The sequence below is a fragment of the Ambystoma mexicanum genome, chromosome 2q, assembly GCF_040938575.1.
Source record: "Ambystoma mexicanum isolate Mex_15411 chromosome 2q, UKY_AmexF1_1, whole genome shotgun sequence".
In the NCBI taxonomy this organism is placed as follows: domain Eukaryota; kingdom Metazoa; phylum Chordata; class Amphibia; order Caudata; family Ambystomatidae; genus Ambystoma; species Ambystoma mexicanum.
Window position 1 is genome coordinate 204,504,244 of NC_090924.1, and position 19,464 is coordinate 204,523,707.

The 19,464-nt window shown below is 50.2% G+C and overlaps 1 protein-coding gene across 1 annotated transcript in view; it reads right to left on the reverse strand.

The window, feature by feature from the left end:
- SMG1 (SMG1 nonsense mediated mRNA decay associated PI3K related kinase) overlaps positions 1-19,464 on the reverse strand; it is a 2,768,248-nt gene that overhangs the window by 1,675,968 nt on the left and 1,072,816 nt on the right. Inside the window, exon 35 of the mRNA XM_069647131.1 lies at positions 5,819-5,996. Within this exon, the coding sequence (XP_069503232.1) occupies positions 5,819-5,996 (178 nt within the window). The remainder of the gene's footprint in view (positions 1-5,818; positions 5,997-19,464) is intronic.

Here is a 19,464-nt window from a genome sequence, read left to right on the forward strand (position 1 = left end):
TCTTAGAAGACCGCTCTGATTTCTTCTTACGGCTGGGTGACCGGGACTCACCCGACTGGAGACACTTGGTAAGCCCGCTTGCGACGGTCCTTCATGGTGCGGGGCACCATATCCTTGCAGAACAGACAGGCCTCCTCCACGTGCGTCTGGTCGGTATGGAGGCAGTAGAGGCACAGGGAGTGCCCATCGTCCAGGAAAATCTTCCGTAGGCTGCATCCAGGGCAAATCCTGAACAGAGGTGTCGAATCTCCTTCATCTTCAGCCATGTCCACGCGGCGTAGGCCTCCAAGAATCTTCTGGAATCCTCCAAGAAGGTAACTGGATGAGAAATGGCCCTTGAGAGGTGTAGAAAGCTCAGAAAAATGGGTCCCCATTAGTCGGATACTGGATCGATTGAGCTTGAGGCTCGATTGACCGAAAAAATAAGTGCAAGAGCTATTACACGAGGAGATCTCCCAACACTTAAACGTGCAGTAAAAATCTGAAGATGGCTGCCAGAGGAGGGGCTTGGGTAGATGGCAGTCATTGGCTGGGGGCAGTATGACCCAGAGACCAGTGATTGGTTGTTAGGAGAAAGGCAGTTCAGAAACGAAACTGATTTTTTCTTTACCAATGATTGCCAGCCTGACGACGGGCAATATTCATGAGCATGTGAATCCATGCCAGACCCCATGCTGGAGAAATAAAAATGTATTTGTTAAAAGGCCTCCTTGACCCAACGTTAATAAGATGCTGAATACATTGGGCAATAGCAAAGTTTTCAAAAGGCTGCATTTGGCCTCTGCGTGATATCGGCATCCTCCATCTTCAGAACGATGTATACATTGTTTGGAGACCAAAGAAAAGTCTGTTACTTACCTGTAACTGTATTTCTCCAGAATTGGTATCTTTTATAGATTCACATGCTTTAATATTCCCTGTCAAACTGGGTATTCACATAAGAAAAAACAATACAGATTGCCTATTATGGCTGATGAGGCACTCACATATGAAGTCCCTCCACTTCATTTTGGTCCTTTGTGAAAGAGGTGGCAGGGATTAAGCTGCACCCCAGGCAGCCATCTTCAGACTGAGACGTAGTGACAGCATATATGACTGGCTTTGGAGCAGCCTCCCCACGGAGGTGGGTGCCTGTGAATCTATGAAATATTGCAATGCTGGAGAAATACAGTTACAGGTAAGTAAAAGACTTGCATTGGATCCTTCAGAGATTCACTGCTTGAATAGAATACCAAACCGATGAAGCATGCCACTGGAACACCCATAGGTTAACCACCGTACCATCAAGTATACTTATACCCAATGAATGCTTGAAGACCAATGCGAAGGAGGTACAAACAATGGCTGCTTCTACCTTACGTAAATGGATGACGCAGGTCCGCTTGTCCGACCGCCGACTCCTTCTTGGCATCCACCGCCAGGCAGTAGTGTTTGGCAAACGTGTGGAGCATTCTCCAGGGCGCCGCCCTGGAATGTCCTTTATCGCCACTCCTGCTTGAAAGGTCGCTGTAGTCACCTTTCCTCGGGTGGAGTGTGATGTAGCCAGACATGGGAGAGGGTTGCCCTTGAATTGGTGGCAGTGAGTGATGCAGTTTGCCACACAGCGTGCAAGGCCTTGCTTAGAAATGCTTTGTCCCTTGGAACGCACCGAGAAGGCAACAAAGAGTCTGGAGGAGGTACGAAGACCACTGGTGCATTACAGGTAGAATTTCAAAACCTGTGAAAAGTCTAAGGAATGTAGAGCGCGCTCAGTGCTTGAGGAATGCTTGCCGAAAAAAGCATGGTCGGGCTATACGTTCTGAAATGTATAGTTGTCATTTCGGATACCATCTTGGGAAAGAACTGCGGGTGCGGCCCAAGTATGGTATGGTCTGTTTAGAAGACTGTGAAAGGTGCCTCTGCAGAAAGTGCTTGTAGTTCGTCAATTTGTCTTTCTGACGTTCTCCCATGGGAGGATTCAAATGTGAATGTATTAGATCATGTGAGTTTGGGGCATACGTGAACGTGCATTCCAAATTGCCAGAGTGCTACGTTTTCTAGGAAAAAGAGGTTGTGGTAAAGTTTCGGCAAGTTACATTTGACAGAGGGGGTATCCCAAATTTACTAAAATCGATAACTACACACAATACACAAGCAAATTGATGCAATCATTTTGGATGAGTAGTGGCTCAACCCACAAGAGCAAACCCATCCATTTATCTCCCAGAACCCAATGGCAAAGTGGAAAAGTCAAATAAAATGGAGTTGGTTCTAATGGCCAACATGGCTGGAGAGGAGAATCAACTGGCCACATGTCGGTGTGGTTGGTATGCGTTTCTCGCCACATAGTAACAGAGGAATTTCCTTTTAAAAAACAAAAGGAAAGTAAGGCAAACAGGAAACATGCAAGTAAAAAAGGTGAAGATTAGAGCCAGAGTTCTATAAAAGCAGCCAGTGCAAGGAACAAATGTGGATAAGCAGAAGATTACTGGGAAAATGACTGTTAAGGTTGATCTTGAAGGTGAAAAAACTCATGTGTTGAAAGGCTGCCCACGATATTTTGATCCAGTGAGGGTTCTAAGAATGAGAGATTACACAGAGAAGACCAAGAATAGCAAGATTCTGTTTAAGAACATTGAAAATACCATGAAAAAACCTTTCTCTGCTTGCTGTTTTTCACTTTTGCATTCTGTATGTAGTGTGTATCGTACATAGTTGCTTCTATCCAACACACGGCTTTGTGTGTAGTTAAAAGGGGGAGGAGTATCGGAGGTATGTTAAGATTGCTATTTTGGGTGAATTGGAACAGATTTGAAGAGGGCTTGCTGTTAGGCAGAATCCTGTGCAGTGCCCTAAGGGACCACTACACAAAATTAAGACCACAAGTGGTAATACAAGTTCACCTTTGGTACAAGCCTGTACTACTATGTTAAAGTAGGTAGCAGTAGCGGAGCAGCCAGACTTCTCTCAAGAGCAAATGAGCAGTAGTAGAGATTACACAAAGGACCACAATTACTGTGACTCAAGCAAACACTGACTCAAGGTTTTTGGTTGAAAAGTAAAAGTACATTTATTTCTAAACCATCTGTTGGTAAAACACTTCACTTCTATTAAATTAAAACCACACGAAAATACACTACACACAACCAATTCTCTTGGCACTGAACAACTCAAGGTAAGCACCCTATGTTTTAACGGACCAGTGTTGTGAAACAAAAGACGTTACCGGGAATACATATGCAATCACTTTTTGACAGTAATGACAGTTCGATCTTACGAAAGATACGTGTATCTGCGTAAAGAAATGTTACCGGGGCAAAAACACACTTAGCACCCGAGTTAACCAAAGAGAGTTGGGGGCAAAAATCATAGGCAATACTTTTGTCAAGGCAGACAGAATCAGAGAACACTTGATGACAGGAAAACAAAAGTCAATAGGTTGGAGCCAGTGTCAAGTGGAACCGGGTTCCTGTTGTCGACGATCTCGCAGTCATAGTTCAAGATTCAACGTTGCCAGGAGTACTTAGATATTGTCAACAGAGGAAGCAAAAGTTATAAGAAGGAGGGAAGACGAGGGCAAGCCTTGGATGAGGAGAAAAGGGATTCACCCTAGTTCCTCGTAGCTGGACACAGTACCTTATTCAATGAAGAAGCTGGTGCCACGGCAGTTGTTCCTGTTAGTTTCCTGCAGACCCACGATTCCTGGAGCTCCAGTCGTGTAGTCAAGAAGGAGGACATCTGGAGGGGCCTGCACTACTCAGGGATGAAGCCAGCAGCAGCGACGGTGAATAAAAGATGCGCTCCTTTAAAACAGGAGAGGCTCTTCAGATGGCTACACAGACCACTACAGCAGTGTGCAGCAGTGTGCAGCGATTTTGACCATGAAGAGGATCCTCTGGCTGTGGAAGATGAGCTGGTTGACCCCACCAGGCTCAAGGGAAGAAGACCCCGGCCTGGATTGTCTCTGGTCGTCGAAGAGTAGACAGCTCAGGACTGCAGCAGGGCTTCACCGGGACGGGGTAGTTGCAGCAGCCGTCTCCTCTGCTTCTCTTCGGTTCCTTGTAATTCCAGTGGCGACTGACTTCCAGCCCAAGAGTCCTGCCTTTTATGCGAAAATTCCCCATTCACACAGCCTGGCTGTCAATCACGCAGCAGGGGGGTTGTCCGGCCCGAAAAACCACCTCAGCCAATCAAGGCAAAGTGCGACTTGGGTTTCCTAGGATAACCTGTGCATGGGGTGACTACACCCCTCCCTCACATTCAGCCGACCTAGACACCCAGGCGCCCAGAGGAGGGCTTCTTGGCAGAAGCCCGCCAAAAGACAGTGAACAAAGAAGGCAAACCTGGTTTGCAGCGCAAAGTAAAACACAAGGACTTTAACAAAAAGAAATGGTGAATAAACCCGACCGGAGCCAAAAGAAAGAGTATTTGGTCAAGCGTGTTTATGTTAAAGGCTAATATAATAGCCTAAAACAATACCACGTTTATAAAGTATAATCGCGGTAGAAAAGGTAGGGTAGATACCACTGCCACCAGCCAAGTGTAAATGTTAAGAGCAAAACAATGCTCCAGGAGGTACAGATCAAAAGGGCTAAGGATGAACCCTTTCCAATACTCCATGTAAGATGGGGTGTACTAGATCTGTGGTTAAATGACAATGTAAAGTTAATGGCAACTTTATCCTTTTCTGGGGGACAGTAGTCAGCCCCCGAAATGAAGTTGGTGGGAAGTCTAAAAGACAACCCTGTGTCACTACACTGAAGGTGCTGTGTAACACTCAAAAGAGTGGGGCTACTGAAGTTGTGTGCTCCAGAGTCCACAATCACAAAAACAGATGAAATATACATGGTAAAACATAGGTACGAGTGGGGGGAAAGCTCACACTCTTACCAAGTGGAAAAAATAAACTCCAGAAATCCAACAAAGCTGCTGAGGGACTCACTAGGTAAGGGGAAATTAGCCATAGAATGAGAATTCTCCCTAACACTTGCTCATAAGGTTTTTGGCCAAATTCAAACAGAAAAGGAGCAGGTCATCCCAGCCCTATCTGGTATCATTGAGCATCCCATCCATCACATCTTGAACACCCAAATAAATAAGGTTATAAAACAGCAGTTCACATAATATCACAAAAACAAATTGCTAAAAATAGACAATCTTTTAATTCTTTCAAATGCTCATAAAAACAAATACAATTATAAAAAACTGTTTAAAAGTGAAATAAAGTGCATCAGTGCTAGTAGCCAGGAAAGTGCATATGCTTCAAAATAAACATAAATGTCCCATATGGATGAACAACCAAACATGATTATTAACAAAGGTTGACACTGTTTCGGCCCGCAGCAGGAGTACACTCATCCACAATGTGTCCCTATAGACTTTAAGGAGGCCTTCATCAAGAAGCAATTATCACATTAAAAAGTGGAGATGAATCCTACACACTTTATGGCCAGGAGACTTTCCAGTGAACACATCTCGTTGAAGCTTCATAGATTCAATGGACACTAGAGGTGTATTTGTCTATGTTTAAGGCTACTTGACTGTACTAACTCCAGGAAAATGTGACCCTCATTTGCTTCCTTGTGATTCATGTACAACTCATTGCATCTCTGGACGCCAGAGCATTTGTGCACCTCTCGTGCCTATTTGGCGGAGATTCAGTTACGCATTTGCTGGTTGGCAGGTGGGGAGGGGCGGGGGGGTGAAGTGGTATTTTACAGAGTTACCAAATAATAAACGTGTTTGGAAGACATTACCTTCTCTGAGGAGCACCCTTACAAGAAACAACGATCAAAATATATTTGCATTATGAAATCTTGTTTATTTGTAATCATTATACCTCTCCAAGGAGCAGTAGGTGTAGTTTCCAGTCCCTGTTCCAGATATTGCCTCAGTTCCCCAGCATGTTTTACCAACAACCTCAATAATCTTAAAGTGGCCATTACAATCACATCATCAGTGCTTTGTTTTGACGTGTTCCTTAAATGAAGTCGTGGGTCATCTTCATCAAGTGTAACCTAAACAAAGTCAACATGGTTTTAAGAATTAGTTTGGTGGAATTGCCCAAGATTTAGAATAATTCAGTTTGCATTTACAGCAGTAGAAGGCAACCTCCGTCCCCTCTACATATTTTGGCTTACGACTTCCATAATCTTTTACCAGTGATTAGGCTCACTGACTGATAGGGAGTTGTAGGCCAAAACATCTGAGGGGCTGCAGGTTACAACCAGAGATTTAAAATAGAGGTTTCAACATTTTAACCAGACAATACACTGTTTGTGATTTAAGTTTTTGTAGGGTCAAAGCAAACATGTTAAATATACCTTCAACCATGTATGGGACAAAAGGATTAGTTTTCAGAAATGCTTAATGAATATTGAAGTTCATATTTATCACATCACTATATTATGTGTGTTAGGTTAATTAAAATGTAACACTACCTTAACAGATTTGATTACTAAAAACTGAATTGCAAGGTCATGTTTTTATAACACATTAGGAGAAAAGGTGCATTACCTCAATAAGGACATTTTATATTTGACTGAACATCTTTAAAATAATTTCAAAAGATAGACAAAAACAGAAGTAGATACCCACAGTTTGGCTTTCAATCTAAGAAAACTGTTTAGGAACAAGTAATTTACCTGTAACTGTTTTTCTCTAGCATGGGTCTGGCATAGATTCACATGTTCATGAATAGTCCCAGTCGTCAGGCTGGGAATCCTCAGTAAAAGAAAAAACGGTTTCCGTTTCGTTTCTAAACTGTCTTTCTCCCATAAACCAATCACTGAGCTCTGGGCCATACTGCCTCCAGCCAATGTCTGCCCTCTACCTAGGTCCCTCCTCTGGCACCATCTTCAGATGTGTTAGCACTTACAGTGGTTGTAGGACCAAGAGAGGAGCAAGCGGGAGGGTTTGTATGTGAATCCATGCCAGACCCATGCTGGAGAACGACAGTTACAGGTAAGTAACGTGTTCCTTCTGTAGCATGGGGTGTGGCATGGATTCACATGCTCATGAATAAAGACTACATAGCAGTACATACAAGCACAACCACAGGAGGTGGGAAGGCTCAACAGAAGCAATCTTACCACCTCACCAGGCTCACCTTCAAGCGAATAGGTTGCGCAGCACTGCTTGGCCGACTCTGGACGATTCCCTGGAATCCCTGTCGACACAGTAGAATTTCGCGAAGGTGTGCGTCAGCCTCAAAGTAGCAGCCCTGCAGATGTCCAGCGACACCAGGAACGCCACTGTAGCAGTGATCGCTCTGGGAGAATGTGCTCTCAGACGGCCAGGCAGCAGTCAGTTTGCCAACTGGTGACAGTGAGTGATGAAGCCGGAGAGCCACCTGGAAAAGGAAGCCTTTACCTTCCTATGGTTCACAGGACCAAAGTTCACAAAAAGATGAGAAGTTTTCCGGAAACTCTTTGTGCGGGCCACCCACATAAAATTTCAGCACTCTAGCCACATACAGAGAGTGCAAAGTCCTTTCAGCCGGCGACGAAGGTGTCGGAAAAAACACAGGTATCACTGAGGGGTGTTGAGATGAAATTCCGACAGAATGAAAGGGGTGCGTCCACAGCACCACCCTCGCCTTGTAAAAAGTCAAGTAAAGCAGCCTGCACGACAGGGCCTGGATCTCACCTACTCGTCTTGCAGAGGTGATAGCAACGAGGAATGCGGTCTTCCAAGACAGAAACCGGAGTAGAGTGAATAGGTTCGAATGGAGCCCCCATGAGCCTAGTCAGCACCACATTGAGTTCCCACGCCGGGCCCGGAGCTTTCACCAGCGGGAACGAGCGGAACAGTCCCTTGATGAACTCCTTCACTAGATGGTGCGGCCACAGTGAAGACCATCCCAGAGATCTGGTGTAGTGGGAGATAGCCACCAGATGTACCTTGGAGGCGTGAGCCAGTCCCGATTTAGCCAATGACAGTAAATATTTAAGTACTTGTGGGGCCGTGACCCTCGGGGGATTGATTTTCTGCAAACTGCACCAAGTCACAAAGCGCTTACATTTGTGTCCGTAGCACTTCAAAGTAGACGCCCTAGCCTTGCCAAGCACCTCCTTGTAGTCTGCCGGGAGTGTGAAGTAGCCCCAAGCCGGAGCCTTCCGAAATTTCGAAGAAATCTGCAGAAGACAGTAGATCTCTGCCAGCAACAAGTCCCTGCCGCCGGTAGTCAATCGTCCGATGACTATGGAAAGAATCAGAGCAACATATCAATTTTCTTTTAACAATATATTTATTGGCATTTCATATTTAGGTACAAACTTCATGAGGTCCAGCGCGGTAGAAATTAGGTATAAGTCCAGATATTCTATTCATGTTGAATTATTTACATTGCGGCAGAGGAGGCGCAAGAAGGCGTTGGAATCTGCGCTCAATTTGCGGCTTTGCTTCCTCCCCTCCTCTGGCATTCTATCTAGGCCCGAATAACTAGTAACAGTAACATATCCCGTAACGTTTCCCCCCCCACCTTAAACTATGAGCTGCTCCCTTCAGGTTCCATTTGTCCAGCACTCCTGAAATTGTGTGGCATGCTGTGTGTCAAGGCCTTTTTGACCTGTGTCATGTTTAAGGTTGTGTGTTTAGCTACATGGTGTATCATAGATCCGTTCCATTGGGCCCATGACCTGCCCCCCTACGTATATTTGTCTATCAGATCACTGAATACTTGTGCTCTTGATGTTCTTAAAGGATTCTGGGACTGTGAGCGTGCGATAGCCGCGCATTCCATCTTGCAGGTGTTCGACAGGAGTGACTTTCATTCCGCAGTCGTAGGGGGATCTTTGGCTTTCCAAAGTATGAGGAGGAGTTTTCTAGCTGTAAAGAGTAGAATGCTCATTAGTTTGCGTGTGAGCCCCACCTCATGTCAAGTCTGTTTCCCACCCCAGGAGCATTATCTCGGGTGTGAATGCGACATTGGCTCCATCTATTCCGCTCATCTGTTTGTGCACCTCACTCCAATACTGGGAGATCTTTGGGCAATGCAAGAGAATGTGCCCCATCGTGCCCAGGGTGCTGCATTCTCTCCAGCATTCATTAGTTTAGGATATCCCCATCCGATAGAGAGTAGTAGGGGTCAAGTATGTCCGCTGTATTATTTTAAATTGGATCTCTCTATTTCTGAGGTTGGTGGATATTGAGGGTATGGCGGCGAAGTACTCTAGGATGTCGGTTGTCTCTATTTGGGGGCCCCCAAGTCTGTGGCCGAGCTGCATGCGAGTGTATGGTTCCGCCCCCGGTTGTCTGGGATTGCCATTTGATAGAATGTGCGGAGATGTGGGAAAGCGTCAAGGTGTTGTTCCATCTAGGCCTCACAGGGAGTAAGCACTGCTGGGCGGGTGGGGTGAGGGGGTGAGGTGGGGGGTCCGAGCGGTGTGGCATCTGATCGTGGTGCAGATAGTGTTGTATGAGAGCCAATGACTCCACCCCAGACCCAGTTCCACGCGGGCATCTTGGAATGTCTGCAGTGTCGCCCCCTCCTGTATGTCCATTATCCTTACGTTAGCCCAGTCGTGGTCTTGTCTAGGGTATATTCTCCCTTTATGTCCCCAGTGTAGTATGCCCGGACGCTGGACCATGGCGGAGCGCGTTTAGTTTGGATCCCCTGAGCTAGCCTGAGTTTATGCCATTGGATAAGTGTGGGCCCCAGAACCGGGTGCTTCAGTATACCGGGCGGGAGCTTCTTTGGGGGTATGGCCATCATTTCGATTGGGTTCAGGGGTTTCATCATCTCAATCTCCATTGCCCAACCAGGTGGAGTAGTCTGATGTGTCCAGCCACCGTTTCACCCAGCACACTTGTGCCGCTTGGTAATACGCTTTTAGGGATGGGGCTGCAGGGCCCCCATTCGGTTTAGTGGCTTGTACGGCCGGGAGACAGATTCTCGCCTTCTTCCCCTTCCAGATGAATTTAGATATTGCTTTATCCAATTCCTTTAGGGAAGTGGTAGTTGATCTGACTGGGATCATCATAGCGACATACGTGAGCTTGGGGAAGGAGTTCATTTTTAGAGTGTTAATTCGCCCAGTTAGAGAGAGGTTCAGGGTGTCCCATCTTTTCAGGTCTTGACATATGCCTGAAATTTTGAGGGTAGTTTAGGTCCCCTAGGTCGCCCAGTGAGGCGCTTATGTGAATACCGAGGTAGTGGTTGTGCCGTGTTTGTAGTGAGAAGGGGGGCCACCCCCCCCCCCGGGGTACCAAGGTATGTCTGGGCGCAGTGGCATAACTTCTGATTTGCTGAGATTAATTTTGTATCCCGCCATTGGGCCAATTTTCATGAGGAGTGTGCGACTGTGTGGGAGGGCATGTGGCCATTGCTAATTTATAGAAGTATGTTCTCCGCGTAGAGGAAGACAGTGTTCTTCGACGGCCTGCATATGCCTGCCCAGCCCCTGTCCGCCCGGCGCTTGATCGCAATTGGCTCCATGGAGAGGGCGTAAAGGCGATAACGGACACCCAAGACGTGTGCCTGATTGTAGCTCGAAAGCAGCTGAGGTGACGCCATTTGCAACCACGGCAGCCGTGGGCCTCGTGTATAGGAGCAACATATCAATTTTGATCAAAAAAACTAAGGCAAAAATCACCAGAACAGCAGATGAGGAATCCCAAGACAAAAACTTCCTGTAAAAACCTGAAGATGGCAACCGGGGGTAGAGCTAGGGGAGACAACTGTCTTTGGATGATGGCAGAATGACCCAAAAAGACAGTGATTGGTTAGAGAGTAAAATGCCGTTTTCAGGCTAAAGCGAAACAGCTTTTTTCTTTCACCGAGGACTCCAAGCCTGATGGGGAATATTCATGAGCATGTGAATCCATGCCAGACCCCATGCTGGAGAACATTGCTACAGATACTGACCTTATGCAAACAGGTTACGTAGACTGATGCAGAATCACTGGCAACGCGGTAAAATCTTGTAAAAGTGTGCACAGACCGCCAGGTCGCTGCCCGGCAGATGTGTAGCAGGGGAAACCCGCTAGGAACGCAGTCGTGACAGCCACCACTCTGGTTGAATGAGCCCTGGTGTGTCAGCCTGCTGATTACAGAAAGAGATGCAAGATGAAATCCACCTGGAACTCGAAGACTTGGAGTGCCTTGCCTATACCAGGGTGCCCTAATAACACGAAGAGCTGAGAAGTCTTTCATAATGATTTAGTGCGAGCGACGTCGTACCTTAAAGCACGTACGATGTTCAAGGAATGTAAAGATTGTTATGCAGAAGAAACCAGGGATCCGAAGTAGACCATTATCATCACTAGTTCATAGAGATGGAATGTTGAAGGAGCCATGAGCATAAAGGATGGGTTAGTGCGTAAAAACCACCTTGGACTTGCGGAAATCCAGGTATGGTGCCTTGCAGGAAAATGTTTGGATTTCACCTACCGTTGGCACGGACGTGATGGAAACTAGGAAATTATTAGTTACTCACCGTAGTGATTAACCTACTCTTAGTCCTTAGTCCCCTTTGCTCCATACTGCATGGGCGTCCCTTCCAAGGGACGGGAGACAGAACCTTGCTCACCAGAAAAAAACCTCCCTTAAATGTAGAGGCACGCAGGGGTGCAGCCCTGGGAGCATGCGCCACACCTCAGCCCCCATAGACGCATCGACAAAAGATTAACATTGCCTAATAACACCAGTTTTATTAGGGGGGAGGATGGTGGGACGTATGGAGGAAAGCCGACTAAGAACTAAGAGTACAGTAGTCACTACGGTGACTAAGGAACAAGTTACTTACCTGTAACTACTGTTCTCCAGCATGGGTCTGACATGGATTCACATGCTCATGAATATTCCCCGTCAGGCTGGGAATCCTCGGTAAAGAAAAAATCAGTTTCATTTCTGAACTGTGTTTCTCCTAACTGTCTCTGGGTCATACTGCCCGCAGCCAATGACTGCCCCTCTACTTAAGCCCCTCCTCTGGCAGCCATCTTCTGATTTGGTAGCACGTAAAGTGGCACTAGGACCAAGTGAAGAGCCGCAGAGGGGTAGGCAGGAGGGTTCGCATGTGAATCCATGCCAGACCCATGCTGGAGAACAACAGTTACAGGTAAGTAACTTGTTCCTTCTCCAGCATGGGGTCTGGCATGGATTCACATGCTCATGAATATAAGAATACATAGCAGTATACACATGCACAACCACGGGAGGTGGCAAAAGGCTCAATATCAAGCAATACAACAACTCAACATTAAGCAACTCTTACCTCCTCACCAGGCTCATCTTAGGCGAACAGGTTGCGCAGCACTGCCTGGCCGACTCTGGACTCCTCCCTGGAATCCCGGTCGACGCAGTAGAATCTCGTGAAGGTGTGCGTCGACCTCCACGTAGTAACCCTGCAGATGTCGAGCAGGGGCACACCAGACAGGAACGCCGTAGTAGCAGCGATCGCTCTGGTCGAATGGGCTTTCGGACGGCCTGGCAACGGTCGGTTTGCCAACCGGTGACAGTGCATGATGCAGCCGGAGAGCCATCTGGAAATGGAAGTCTTCGAGAGAGCCTTCCCTTGATTCACAGGTCCAAAGTTCACAAACAGCTGTGATGTCTTCCAAAAACTCTTTGTGCGGTCCACGTAGAACTTCAGCGCTCTAGCTACATCTAGCGAGTGCAGAGTCCTCTCAGCCGGCGACAAAGGCGACGGGAAGAAAACTGGCAACACCAAGGGCTCGTTGAGGTGGAAGACCGACGGCACCTTGGGCATGAAGGAGGGGTGCGTCCTCAGCACCACCCTCCTGTCGTGAAAAGTCAAGTATGGAGGCTTGCAAGATAGGGCCTGGATCTCTCCCACTCATCGTGCAGAGGTGATGGCCACAAGGAATGCTGTCTTCCACGACAGAAACTTCAACGGCACTGAATGCATAGGCTCGAATGGGGCCCCCATAAGCCTAGTCAGCACCACCTTGAGCTCCCACGCCGGGGCAGGGGCCTTCACCGACGGGAACGATCGGAACAGTCCTTTCATAAATTCCTTCACCACCCGATGAGACCACAAGGACGCCCGTCCTGTAGTTCTGGTGTAACGTGAGACGGCAGCCAGATGCACCTTGATGGAAGCGTGAGATAGGCCTGACTTGGCCAAGGACATTAGGTACGGCAATACTTGAGGGGCCGTAATCCACAGAGGGTTAATCTTCTGTGCACGGCACCAGACAGAGAACCTCTTCCATTTATGTCCGTAGCACTTCAGAGTTGAGGATACCCTGGCCTTTGCAAGAACCTTTCTGCAGTCGGCCGGGATGTCGTATCCTCCAAACTCGTGCTGCAGGAGCCAGGCCTGCAAGTTCAGCGACCCTGGTTCGTGATGAAGAATGGCGCCTCCTTCTCTGGAGAGAAGATCCGCGTCCATCGGCAGCTTGACTGGTGTGGACGCTGACAAGTCCAGAAGGTCCGGGAACCAGATCTGTCTCGGCTACGCCGGTGCAACGAGGATCATCCTGCACCGGGACCTCTTGAGCTGGTTGACGAGCCGGAGTAGCAAAGGCAACGCATAAAGGAATAGGCCGTCCCAGGGGAACGAGAAAGCATCGCCCATGCTCCTCGGCTGGGAAAACCTGCTGGCGAACCTCCGGCACTTGGAGTTCGCCGCCGTCGCGAAGAGATCGATCTGGGGTTCGCCCCATCGGCGGAAGAGTCGATCCACTTGATCCTGGCGCAGTTCCCACTCGTGGCACGAGCACAGCTCTCTGCTGAGTGAGTCGGCGATGGTGTTTTTTATCCCTGCCAGATGAAAGGGTACCAGAAACATCCCTTGGGCGACGGCCCAATGCCACAGATCCTGGGCTTCCTTGGATAGGGCAGGGGATCTGGTTCCGCCCTGCTTCCGAATGTAAAACATCGTGGTGGTGTTGTCGGTGAAGATCCTCACCACCTTGCCCTTGAGGGACGGGAGGAAAGACCTGAGGGCCCGGAACACTGCACAGAGCTCCAAGATGTTGATGTGGAGTGTCTTCTCCTCCGGGAGCCAAAGGCCTCTCGCGTGGAGATCCCCGGTGTGCGCTCCCCAACCTTCCAGGGAGGCATCCATCGTCACCGTCACCTGGTGGGCCGGGGCTAGGAAACCTGTTCCCGCCGTCAGATGAGAGCGGGTACCCCACCATCGTATCGCCTGACCGAACGCTTCGTCGAGCGGGATCCTGTCCTCGAAGCTGCCAGTCGATTGGATCCAGTGGGTGTCGAGGAATTCTTGCAAGGGCCGCATCCGAAGTCTGCAGTGGCGCACCAGATAAATGCAGATAAATGCAGGAGGACATCATTCCGAGGAGGAACTTGATAGACCTCACTCTGGCCACGTCCATGGCCAGCAGACGTTGCACCTTTCCCAGGATGGTCCTGATCCTTTCCTCCGACGGTGAGGCCAGTCGCGCCACTGTGTCGAGCTGTGCTCCTAGAAACAGGGCGACTTGCGACGGGACCAGGTGGGATTTTGGAAAGTTGGAGAATCCCAGGTCCGTGAGCAGCTGGACGGTCTTCGCAGTATGTTCTACGGCGAGCTCCATTGTCCTTGCCCGTATGAGCCAGTCATCCAGGTAGGGGTAAACGTGGATCCCCTGTAGGCGCAGCTGCGCCGCCACCGGTGCTAGGCACTTGGTGAACACCCTGGGCGCTGATATTAATCCGAACGGGAGGGCCTTGAACTGGTAGTGCCGCCCTTGGACCACGAACCTGATGAACTTTCGGTGTCTCTTTAGAATAGGGATGTGGAAGTACGCGTCCTCCAAGTCCAACGACGACAGGAAATCGCCCTCCTCCAGCTGTCCCAGCACGTGCTGGAGGGTGACCATCCGGAACTTCTGGGCCTTGATGTACTTGTTCAGTCGTCGCAGGTCCAGGATGGGACGCCATCCTCCCGTCTTCTTTACGAGGAAGTACCTTGAGTAAACTCCGGAGCCCCGAAGCCTCTTTGGAACGAGCTCGATGGCACCTTTTCTGAGCATCGCCCTTACTTCCAACAGCAGTTGAGGGACGTGATTTTCCTTCCTGCCCACGGGAGGAATGCGGGGGCACTTCTTCTGGAACTCGAGGGTGTGCCCCAGGGACAGGGCGTCCAGCACCCAACCGTCAGTGGAGATGGACTCCCACACGCCAACGAACCTCGTCACCCGGCCTCCCACCATGGTGCTTCGGCGGGGGCCCGACCTGACGGTCGGTTCAATCTTGCTTGGAGGCCGCCTTGCCTCCTTGACCACCTTGGCGACGATGGCGGGATCCACCTGACTTGCCGCGTCCCCCTGTAGGCCTCCTACGATGAAGATCTTGCCGCTTGATGGTACGTAGAGGAGCTACTGCCGGCTCCCTTGGAGGCACCCTGTCCGCCTCCGGAGCTCCGAAAGGACGGCCGACGCTGTTGGAGCACACCCAGTGCACGGGCCGTCTCCGTGTCCGTCTTGATCGCCTGAAGGGACTCATCAACCGCCTTGCCAAACAGGTTGTTCCCATCGAAGGGCATGTCCAAAACCTTGGTCTGTACGTCCTGGCGGAAATCCGTCGCCTTGAGCCATCCTCGTCGTCTCAGGCAAACGCTGTTGCCCAACTGACGGAAACCGGTGTCGGCGATGTCCGTAGCCACTTTAATGGCGTGGTCCGAAGCAATCTCACCCTCCTGTAAGATTTCCAGGGCCTCAACCCTCTTGGCGTCCGGAAGGAAGTCCAACAGAGGGGCGATCTTGAACCACAACTGACCCGTCGTCCCATCGCATCCAGCTTCCTACCCTCGCCGTCCGGCGGGGAGGTTGAAGTCGAGGCTGATGCCCTCCCGCTTTCTTCTTGGCCGCCGCAACGACCGAATCCGCGGTAAGTTGCGCCCTAAGGCACAAAGGGGCAACGTCGGGGACCCGGTACTTCTTCTCGTACCGGTCCCTCTATGCAGGCGCCGTGGCAGGGTTCTTGAGGAGGGCAAGCCCCTCATCCCAGATGTCATCGAGAAGCGGTACGGCGAGGACCGTCTTCCTTTTAGCCTCGCACCGTTGGTAAAGGAACCCTTCCTTCTTTTCTTCGGGGCAGAGCTGGAAGAGCTTGGATGCCCTGGAAATCATGGCATGGAAGGATGCAATCTCGTCGGGCGGGGACGCCCGACCAGGGGGCGACGGGGGACACGTCCCGTCATCGCCTCTGTCGTCATCTGTACCCGTCGTAGCCTTGTCCATGCCTGTATCATGCCCGTGGGTAGTAGACCGGGGGGAAGGCAGAGAAGGCCGCAGAGGTGGGAGAGGTGGCGTAGGATGCGTCGTCCTCTTATGCGGTGGACTCTCCGAAGGTCCTGGCTCCGGTACCTCCGTCGGGGGGAGGGGTAACCTTGTCCTTATCTCCGAACATAAGGACTGAATCGCTGACAAAATGGCCGCCGAAGTGTCCTGCGGCGCCGGAAACGACAGGCGCGAGGGCTCTTGAGGAGCCTTGTCGGCAGCCCTGTCGCTCTCGTCGTCGCCCTCGTCGGGATCCCTCCCGATGGGCTGGGCCTCTTCCACGACTTCGATGAGCTCTTCTTCAGAGGTCATGTCCGTATCCACGATTGCCACCAGCCCCTCTTCCACCTTTTCCAACGATACTTCGTGGGGGTCTTCTTAATGGGCCTGAAAGACGACTCCCTCCGCGGTGGCAGGGAGACTCTGGGTCCTGAGGGCGCCTCCACTGGTGTAGCCTCCACAGGCTGAGCCAGGGTTGCGGCGACATCCTCAATCGAGGTCTTAGCAGGGTGAATTAAGGCCATCGCCACCTTCTGGGCGCCTGGGGCCTTCACCTTGGGGGGGTAGTGGGGTCCGAGCCTCACTCCCCCCTCTGCCGGAATCTTCGAGATCGACCGGGGCCTCTCCAGAAGCTTCGGCGGGTTCTCGGACTTCCTCTTACCCGGGCCAGAGCGTAGGCTTGTTGTTGATGGCGCTGGGGAGGATGCGCCCTGCCTGGCAGCCAAGGAGCCCGACCGTTGGGCCTTCGCGGTGCTTAGCCTTTTGTTGGGCCCCCGTCGCCGGGGCACACTCACAGGACTTAGAAGACCACTCGGACTGCATTTTCTTCTTCTCGCCTGGCGGGCTCTTATCTTCCAGCCAGTTGGCGAGACGGAGGTGGCGATCCTTCATGGTCCGCTCCGACATGTTCCCACAAAACGCGCAGTCCTTCTCCTTGTGCGTCTTGTGCTCATGGAGACAGTAGAGGCATAACGAATGCTCGTCCTCCTTGAAAACGTTCTGAAGCTGGCATCCAGGGCAGGTCCTGAACAGCTTCCCGGGCGTCGAGCTTCCTTTCTCCTGGGCCATGTCCGGGGTAGGCCTCGGAACTTCTGGAATCCTCCAAAAGCGTAACTCGACGAAATCTTCACCCTTGAGGGGCGTAGAAACTCCGAAACGGATCCCTGTGGATTGGATGTAGAAAAGGTGGAGCTTGAGGCTCTATTTAACCGAAAAATGAGAAACATCTCCTGAAAAAGCGCGAAAACGCAGCAAAAGCTCGAGAGCTACTGCACGAGGACTCCCAACACTCGAACGTGCGGTAAAAATCTGAGGGTGGCTGCCAGGGGCGGGGCTTAGGGAGAGGACAGTCATTGGCAGGGGGCAGTATGACCCAGAGACCAGTGATTGGTTACTACTAAGAAAGACAAACGAAACTGATACTGATTTTTTTCTATACCGAGGATTCCCGGCCTGACGACGGGGAATATTCATGAGCATGTGAATCCATGCCAGACCCCATGCTGGAGAAATCAAAAATATAGACACATTTATTACAATGCCTTTGTGACAGACCATAGCAAAAGAATCACAGTATCACTCAGTAAATCAATACATCACACTCACTATAATATATATACAAGACCATGGGGGTCTAAAGGGGTGACTGCACGAAATACAACCTAGAGGGGAAGGAAACGGGCAGTGCAGATAGTCTTTAGGCCCAGTTTAACATCACTAATCCACCTAAATAAGAGGCAGTCCAAGCCCTACGAAGAGAGGAGCCTTGTGCTCAAAGGTACATGCACGCGCTTGTGCCAATGGCAGGGATAGGGTCTCTTCAAGGGTCTCTAGCAGCTCAGGAATGCGGATGAGGCGATGCAGAACAAGTTCCCAATATTCAAGAAGGGCCTCCACTTGAAGGCAGAAGCAGTTCGAGAGTGCGGGATAGAGGCGCCATTTTGCAATAGCTGTGGAAAGGGGAGGGGCCCCGAGGGGCCACTTGAGCTTAAAAATGGGCTCTTGCGCTAGGGGCCACCAGTTGGGGTAAGGAGTTCTCACTGGTCCCCGACGCAGGCAGACCCAAACTTCGCCAGTTCAGTCCACTTTGCTGGCCGGTTCGAATGCGTCAAAAAGGACGTCTTGGCACCTTTCAGTTCCTGAGATACAGCAGCGATTTCTCCGCTCCAGGTGGATGAATCGACCCAGTTTCACTGCAGCAGGCTTCAGGGGCAAGAGGGTCACACATGCAGTGAACTTGCACAGGACGTTGTAGCTCAAGGGCAACACAGTAAACGCGCTTTCTCCGGTCCTGGCGCACTCGTCTCACTTCAGACCTGGGAACGCCAACTGAATGAAATTCGGTGTGAGGGTGCCGCGGACACAGAGCAAGCAGTATACCAAGTTTCGAGGGCCTCCTCGAAATGGCAGCGATGACAGAGCAAAGCACTGGGTAAGCTGGTCAGTCCATTGGTTGGCAGAGGGACACTTCCGAGAAAGCTTACTTGCAGGGTTTGATGAAGGTGCCGAGAATAGTTGGTCCCACTATTCAAATGGGTCAAAGCGTCTTCGCAGACCTTCTAGGATGACCAGATGCAGAAGGGTCCCACGGGCTCAGGGTGCCAAACCTTCTGGCGGTCACCAGCAGTTCCTCAACTCAGCTTCATAGTTTCAGGATACTTGGAGCCTATCCTTTGTTCAGTGAGAACTCAGGAGATCGACGTGCTAGTGGTGTTTTCAGCCTCCTCTTATCCAAAGTTTCCTTTGCGTCAAAACGGAGAGGACCCAATGGGAGATCTGCTCACAAACACACACTTCACATGTGTACCAATCACGGACCACGGTGGTCCAAGGCATTCATGGCACTCCAGACTCTCTGGCACCCAGGATGTGTATTAGAATCAGACATTCCAGCCCACATCCTGGAGGCACACACACACACACAAGGCATGCAGAAGCCTGCGAAAGCATTGGGATTCGCTGGAAAGTGCATGACCAAATAAGGACTGGGCCGGGTCGACTTGACCTGGGGAAGGTGAAGGGGCAAGATGGCCAAAGGACAGGACAAAGAACCTTGTGGCATGGTCATTTTGGAGCCAGGCCACCTATTCGTGCCCAACGCGGTTAACATGGCAGGAAAGGGTTAAAAATAATGCGTAAAGATAGCTGCCACCAGTCCTGTCCATGACACATCTGCACAGTTCCTAAAAAGTCCAGTGAGGAAATTACTAGAGACTGTTAGGGAGAATTTTCATTTAATGGCTAATTTCCCTTACCTAGCGAGTCCCTTAGCAGCTTTGCTGGATTTCTGGAGTT